At 46.5% G+C, this 7,500-nt stretch overlaps 1 protein-coding gene across 1 annotated transcript in view; it reads right to left on the minus strand.

The window, feature by feature from the left end:
- Positions 1-7,500, minus strand: part of LOC307270795 (far upstream element-binding protein 3-like) — a gene marked incomplete at its 5' end in the record, with an annotated part of 36,270 nt that overhangs the window by 12,969 nt on the left and 15,801 nt on the right. The window contains 3 exons of the mRNA XM_080054680.1: positions 2,535-2,673; positions 4,031-4,131; positions 7,383-7,485. Of these exons, the coding sequence (XP_079910806.1) occupies positions 2,535-2,673; positions 4,031-4,131; positions 7,383-7,485 (343 nt within the window). The remainder of the gene's footprint in view (positions 1-2,534; positions 2,674-4,030; positions 4,132-7,382; positions 7,486-7,500) is intronic.

Genomic DNA, 7,500 nt, shown 5'->3' on the forward strand with positions numbered 1-7,500 from the left:
CTAGGCTCTGTAAACTGGTATGTTACTAGCTACGGTGGGCCCTTTGTTTACATACCAGTTTGCTAATTATTTTATATATATTTTTTTTTTATCCCAGAAGATATGTCTCGTAGTATCCCCCTCCTCCCCTGTAATTCTACATTTATTTTAACCTATAATTTTCCTCAGTAGTGTGTGTGTGTGTGTGTGGGTGTGTCTCTCCCTGTGAGAGTGTGTGTGTATGTGTGTGTGTCTCCCTGTGAGAGTGTGTGCGTGTGTGTGTTTGTGTGTGTGTGTGTGTGCGTGTGTGTCTCTCCCTGTGTGTGTGTGTGTGCGTGTGTGTCTCTCCCTGTGTGTGCGTGAGAGTGTGTGTGTGCGCGTGTGTTTGTGTGAGAGAGTGTGTGAGAGAGTGTGTGTGTGTGTGTGTGTCAAGACAGTAGCACATTCATTAGTATTGTCCAATAGAAAGTCCCGCCTAACAATAGACCACCAGACACACACACACACACACACACACACACACACACACACCATATGGTGTCTCAACATTGGGTCCTTGACATTTCTTTTTTGTCTATTGCTTTTATTTTTAAAGCTGCTGCTCGACCCTCTTGACCTCCAAAACACACACACACAGTCTCTTACACACACACACACACACACACACACACACACACACAGTCTCTTTCACACACACACACACACACACACACAGTCTCTTTCACACACACACACACACAGTCTCTTTCACACACACACACACACACACACACAGTCTCTTTCACACACACACACACACACACACACACACACACACACACACACACAGTCTCTTTCACACACACACACACAGAGTTTTAACGAGAGTGGAAGACATGCTTTGTGTTTGTTTCTGCAGCTCCCCGTACCTTGTGTTTTGTGCTGCTCTGCATTAATGAAATGTTCAGATAATAAATAATAAATAAAAATAATAAATATCTAAGTTTTATTTGTATTGCTTCCTATGTGCATTGCAATACGCATGTGTACGGAGGAGTGAAGAAAAGGAAAATTGAGGAGGACTTTTATTGTGCACTTTGAGAATGAAGTAGAATTTTGGAGAATAAAGACAAAATGCAATATGGAGGCAAAACAAATTGAATTTTCCTTTAAAAAAGGTGCAGTGTGTAGAATTTTGGGTTTTATTTCCTAGCAGATTTTGTAGAAAGTAATTATAATATCCATAAGTACATTTAATTTAGTGCATAATAGCTGAACATTATTATTATTAAAGGGGACATATGAGACCCTTAGAAAGGGTCTCATATGTCCATATTTCTGCATATTTTGGACCAAGGCCTAGTGCCGCCATCTTGAAAGTGTCATAGTTGGAATGTCATCAGGTGCATTGTTTAAAATGTAGAATTGTTCTTGTCCTTGAAGGCCACTGTAGCTTCTGTTATTATTCTAAAGGGGTGGGGTTACCCAGGGAGTGTTGCATTCTAGAACTTTGTAGAACTTTCTTGATGATGTGTCATATTACACACTGCAGGTTTAACTATCATTCAGCTTTTATCTTTGTTCTCGAAATTGAAATTCGACTTTTTTTTTTGTTGGTGCATAAATAAATAAAAACATTATATTTTTGTCCCCTCTCCCGTGGACCTCGTGGATCATGAGGAGATATTCACTGATTATTTCTATTTTTAAGATATTTATTTTTGGGCATTTTTATGCTTTATTGATAGTGTAGAGACAGAGTTGAAATGGGGCAGAGAGGGGAGTGACATGCAGAGAACGACCGCGGGCTGGAATCGAACCCGGGTCCGCTGCTGGCCGAGGCCCATGGGGGGGGGACGCCCTACCAACTGAGCTAAGGGCGCCCCTTGATATTCACTGATTTTGATCAAAAGTGAACTTGACAACAAGCGTTCTCCAGAATCACTGACTGCACCTTTAAACCAAAACCGAACTGATTTCACCTTTAATCGAATCAGAATTTACATTAATTTAGAAAAACATATTTGACCAGCCCACACTTCAGCAGGTATTGTGTAGGTGAGTGAGTGTGTCTGTTGACTGTGTGAGTGAGTGCGTGTGAATGTGTGTGTGTGTGTGTGTGTGTGTGTGTGTGTGTGTGTGTGTGTGTGTGTGTGTGTGTGTGTGTGTGTGAGAGAGAGAGTCAGTAAGTGTCTGAGTATGTGCTTGTCTATGTGAGTGAATGTGTGTCTGTGTGTGTGAGTGAGTGCTTGTGTATGTCTTTGTGTGTGTGTGTGTGTGTGTGTGTGTGTGTGTGTGTGTGTGTGTGTGAGTGAGTTTATGTGTGTGCGTCTGCATGCGTGTGTGAGTGAGTGTGTGTGTGTCTCCATGTCAATGTGTGTGTGCGTGACTGTGTTTGTCTGTGTGAGTGAGAGTGTCCATGAGTATGTCAGTATTCCGTGTGTGTGCTTGTGTGTGAGTGAGTGTGTGTCTCCATGTGTGTGAGAGTGTCTGTGTCCCTGTGCGTCCATCCGTGTGTGTGCATGTCTGTGTGTCCGCGTGTGTGTGTGTCCCTGTGTGTGTTTGTGTGTGTGTACCTTTGCCGATGACGAGTCCACACTTGTCCGCAGGTATGGTGTAGGTCACTTCCTGTAGTGGACCAGGTGATCCCATGGTCCAATCAGATCGCGCCCTGACCCGGCCACTCCGCAGGGCAGAGCCAAAACCGTCACGCTCCTACAAACAACAAACATTATATGAGACCGTGTGTGTGTGTGTGTGAGTGAGTCTGTCCGTCTGTGTGTGTGTGTGTGTGTCTGTCTGTGTGTGTGAGTCTGTCCGTCTGTGTGTGTGTGTGTGTGTGTGTGTGCGTGCTTGTTACCTGTGTGTCTGTCTGTGTGTGTGTGCGTGCTTGTTACCTGTGTGTCTGTCTGTGTGTGTGTGTGTGTGCGTGCTTGTTACCTGTGTGTCTGTCTGTGTGTCTGTCTCCCTGTCTCCCTCCCTCCCTGTCTCCCTCTCTCCCTCCCTCCCTGTCGCCCTCCCTCCCTCCCGCCCTCCCTCCCTCTCTCCCTGTCTGTCTCCCTGTCTTACCTGTGCGGTCTCCCTCCCTCCCTGCCTGTCTGTCTCCCTCCCTGTCTGCCTGCCTGTCTTACCTGTGCGGTCTCCCTCCCTCCCTGCCTGTCTGTCTCCCTCCCTGTCTGCCTGCCTGTCTTACCTGTGCGGTCTCCCTCCCTCCCTGTATGTCTGTCTCCCTCCCTGTCTGCCTGCCTGTCTTACCTGTGCGGTCTCCCTCCCTCCCTGTATGTCTGTCTCCCTCCCTCCCTGCCTGTCTGTCTTACCTGTGCGGTCTCCCTCCCTCCCTGTATGTCTGTCTCCCTCCCTGTCTGCCTGCCTGTCTTACCTGTGCGGTCTCCCTCCCTCCCTGTATGTCTGTCTCCCTCCCTGTCTGCCTGCCTGTCTTACCTGTGCGGTCTCCCTCCCTCCCTGTCTGTCTCCCTGTCTGCCTGCCTGTCTGTCTTACCTGTGCGGTCTCCCTCCCTCCCTGTCTGTCTGTCTCCCTCCCTGCCTGCCTGTCTGTCTCCCTCCCTCCCTCCCTGCCTGCCTGCCTGTCTCCCTCCCTCCCTGTCTGTCTGTCTTACCTGTCTGTCTCCCTCCCTCCCTGTCTGTCTGTCTGTCTGCCTCCCTCCCTCCCTCCCTGTCTGTCTGCCTCCCTCCCTCCCTGTCTGTCTGCCTCCCTCCCTCCCTGTCTGTCTGCCTCCCTCCCTCCCTGTCTGTCTCCCTCCCTGTCTGTCTCCCTCCCTCCCTGTCTGTCTGTCTGCCTGTCTGTCTGTCTCCCTCCCTGTCTGTCAGCCTGTCTATCTCCCTCCCTCCCTGCCTGTCTCCCTCCTTCCCTGTCTCCCTCCCTCCCTCCCTCCCTGTCTGCCTGCCTGTCTCACCTGTCTGTCAGCCTGTCTATCTCCCTCCCTCCCTGCCTGCCTGCCTGCCTGCCTGCCTCCCTCCCTCCCTCCCTGCCTCCCTCCCTCCCTCCCTGTCTGCCTGCCTGTCTGTCTCCCTCCCTGTCTCACCTGTCTGTCTGCCTGTCTGCCTGTCTTACCTGTGCGGTCTGGATCAGCTCGTTGATGAGGTGGATGGCGTGCTGACAGCGGTCTGGTTGACCCATCACCATGGCAACGCGCTCCGGACTGATGCCGTCATCTTAAAAGAGAGACACACACACACACACACACACACACACACACACACACACACACACACACACACACACACACACACACACACACACACACACACACACACACACACACACACACACACACACACACACACACACACACACACACACACACACACACACACACACACACACACACACACACACACAGGTCAGATGTTAGCGCCCTTTCATTTTAAACAATAGGCAAAGGGCTGGGTGACATGAAAAAAGATAATTATCCGAAAACATTTTTCTTTTTTTTTTAAATCTTTCATCAATTTTTAAACTCATTTTGGAGCTGGAAAATAACCTCTTTGGGGGACGGCATACACCCACAGACTCCCTGTATAGACACTATGGGCCAGTTTCAATTGTTGTTCAACATACTCTCGTTCACTCGCCCTCGGGGGAATCCCCACCGCTATCATAAGTGTCGTTCCAATTGTCTGGAAAACTGAAGTGAACTTGGTGATATAGACCCTCGGAGGGCGGAGTGATCCAATCAAATCAGTTTTTACATTTGTCTCAGTGGGCTTTCAGTGTTTCCCCCAGAAAATGTCTTAGTCAAGGTGGTCACTGCCCCGTGTCAGGGGAGGCGCGGCGCAACGCGCCGCGGCAAAAATTTTAGGGGTATTTTGCTCAAAGATGCCAATGCGCCGTAAAGAAATAAAACAGACACTGATCTTACAGTTGTGCAATTTTGTTTGCTATGTGCAGGTACAAATTATGTGTAAACGTGCAGACAGTACAAAGCACAATTAAAGACAACTTCTACTGTTTTGGTGCAATACTATACAGACACACTAAATACAAATAATGGACCATACATTCAGAACCGGCCCAAGCCTTCAGCCCAATGTTAGCGCTGCTGAAACTATAGATCTTTGCTAAATATTATTCACACACCCAGTGTTTTCCGCTAGTGCCTCCACTGTGCAGCTGTGTGAAAATGTTAGACAGCCGAGATTCCGACCTTCCTAGGGGGGTCCGGGGGTATGCCCCCCCGGGAGATTTTTTTTAACCTTTTTAAAGTGAAATGCATGAATCTGGTGCACTTTGAGAGAAAAATTAAGAGGCTGAATCTGAGAAATTTTGTGTGAACAAATAATTTGGATACACTGGTCAGATGAATTAGAAGCTATTGAAGGACACATGGATTTTCCATACAAATATTAATATAAAATCAAATATTATGGAGGGTCCTCTGGGTTGGGCTTGAAGCTCTTTTTCTTTTACGGGACATATTGCTCTGTAATATAATGAATGCATTTAAATTCAGTGAGAGGAACGAAGCAGAAGAACTCTGTTGTCCAGCTACTGTATCTTTTTTTCCACAGACGAGGCTGAAATAGGCTATAGACTATACACAGTGCATGGGCAACTGAGGGCAGCCCCATTTCCAATTGTTTTTAAATAAACTCAATACACACTGTGCATGGATGTGAACGTGACATGATCCGATTCGGATTACCTCCCAGATGAACTGATTACATTTTTAGGCTATAAATTATCTAGACCAAAAAATTGTATTCTTTTTTTTTGTATGTTAACTCACATTTGCATAATATGATGTTAATATCAAACACAGAAACAAAAAAAAATAAAAATATAAATGTTTTTTTTTTTTTGATGGCGGTCGGGGGCCCTAAGCGACCGCTTAGTTCGCTTATGCCTCGGGCCGGCTCTGACTCTCATGCATTCATCAAACTTTTCTCTGCGCTGTCCTAGCTGATAGAAAGGTTGTGTTGCCACAGTGATGTGGAGTCTTAAACTATTCTAGCTTTGCAGAGCACTTCTTTCTGTTCAGCTAAATATCCCCATAGAACTGCACTGCGTTTATTATCGCCACCAGTTAAATCTCGGTTTGCTTCTGCTCGTTTAACTCTCCCGCGTGCATGCCGTAGTCGCACGCGGTGCGGTACGGTCGCGCGCGCAAAGCCGCAGACACAGAGCAGCTGATAGAGAAACGCTTGGGGACACATGCTTTTTACCGCAAATCGCGGCCTTTCGCGCAGATATGACCATGCACAACACACACATCGCGCTTGCTATTACATTAATTGTGCAGCACGAAAAAAAAAAAAAAAAAAAAAAATTAAATTAATTTAATTTTTTTTTTTTTTTTTTTGGGGGGGGGGGGTCGGTTGGTAGTCAAGGCGGGAGGCTGGCGTTGCTAAGGCGGCCGCCTTAGCTATAAAGCGCTGGGGGAAACACTGGGCTTTACATTCCATACAATATGATAGAATATGACGCCCTTATCTATCTATCTGTCTGTCTGTCTGTCTGTCTGTCTGTCTGTCTGTCTGTCTGTCTGTCTGTCTGTCTATCTATCTATCTATCTATCTCTATCTATCTATCCATCCCTCTGCCCTTACACCCTTAGCTCGGCTGAGAAAAAACTCCCAGTAAAAAACCCTTTACCGGGATTAAAAAATTTGAAGAAATCTCAGGGAGAGTGGACAGAGTAAGGGATCCCTCTCCCAGGACGGACATGCTGCAATAGATGTCATAAGTAGAGAAAATCACGAAGGAGTTTGAAATTCGAGTGAACATCCATGGTCACTCCGAGGTGGATATCACCCACAGTGTTCCAAGTTCCCTCCGTGCGACGTGTGCTGTTATGTCATTCCAAGGGCTGAGGGGAAGTGAACGAGTGGAAGTGAACGAGTGGAAGTGAACGAGGGTAAGTGGAACTAGTATTGAAACCAGCGTGAGTGTTGTGATGTCAGGCCTAGTATCCGTAAACAGTAGAGCTGCCAACTATATCGATTAATCGTTTCAAGTTATTTTCTAATAAAAAATGTCCAAATTCTCTGTTTTCAGCTTCTCAAATGTGAATATTTTCTGGTTTCTTTAATCCTATTATGACAGTTAACTGAAATATCTGTGTGTTTTGGACATAACAATACATTTGAGGACATCAACAACAAGGTCCTCGGAAAATTGATCAACATTTTTCACCATTTTCTGACATTTTTACGGACCAAAAACACTAATTTTAAAATCGAGAAAATAATCAACAGATTAACGGATTATCAAAATAATCGTTAGTTGCAGCACTAGTAGACACACACACACACACACACACACACACACACACACACACACACACACACACACACACACACACACACACACACACACACACACACACACACACACACACACACACACACACACACACACACACACACACACACACACACACACACACACACACACACACACACACCTGCTTTAAACTGGATCCTGACTCCGGCATCGTTCTGAATCTTCTTGATCATTTCTCCGTTTCTCCCGATCACGATTCCGACAGCAAACCTGGGAACAGGCACCTGCAGGGGGACAGA

The sequence above is a fragment of the Ammodytes marinus genome (assembly GCF_949987685.1).
Source record: "Ammodytes marinus genome assembly, contig: scaffold_124, whole genome shotgun sequence".
Classification (NCBI taxonomy): domain Eukaryota; kingdom Metazoa; phylum Chordata; class Actinopteri; order Uranoscopiformes; family Ammodytidae; genus Ammodytes; species Ammodytes marinus.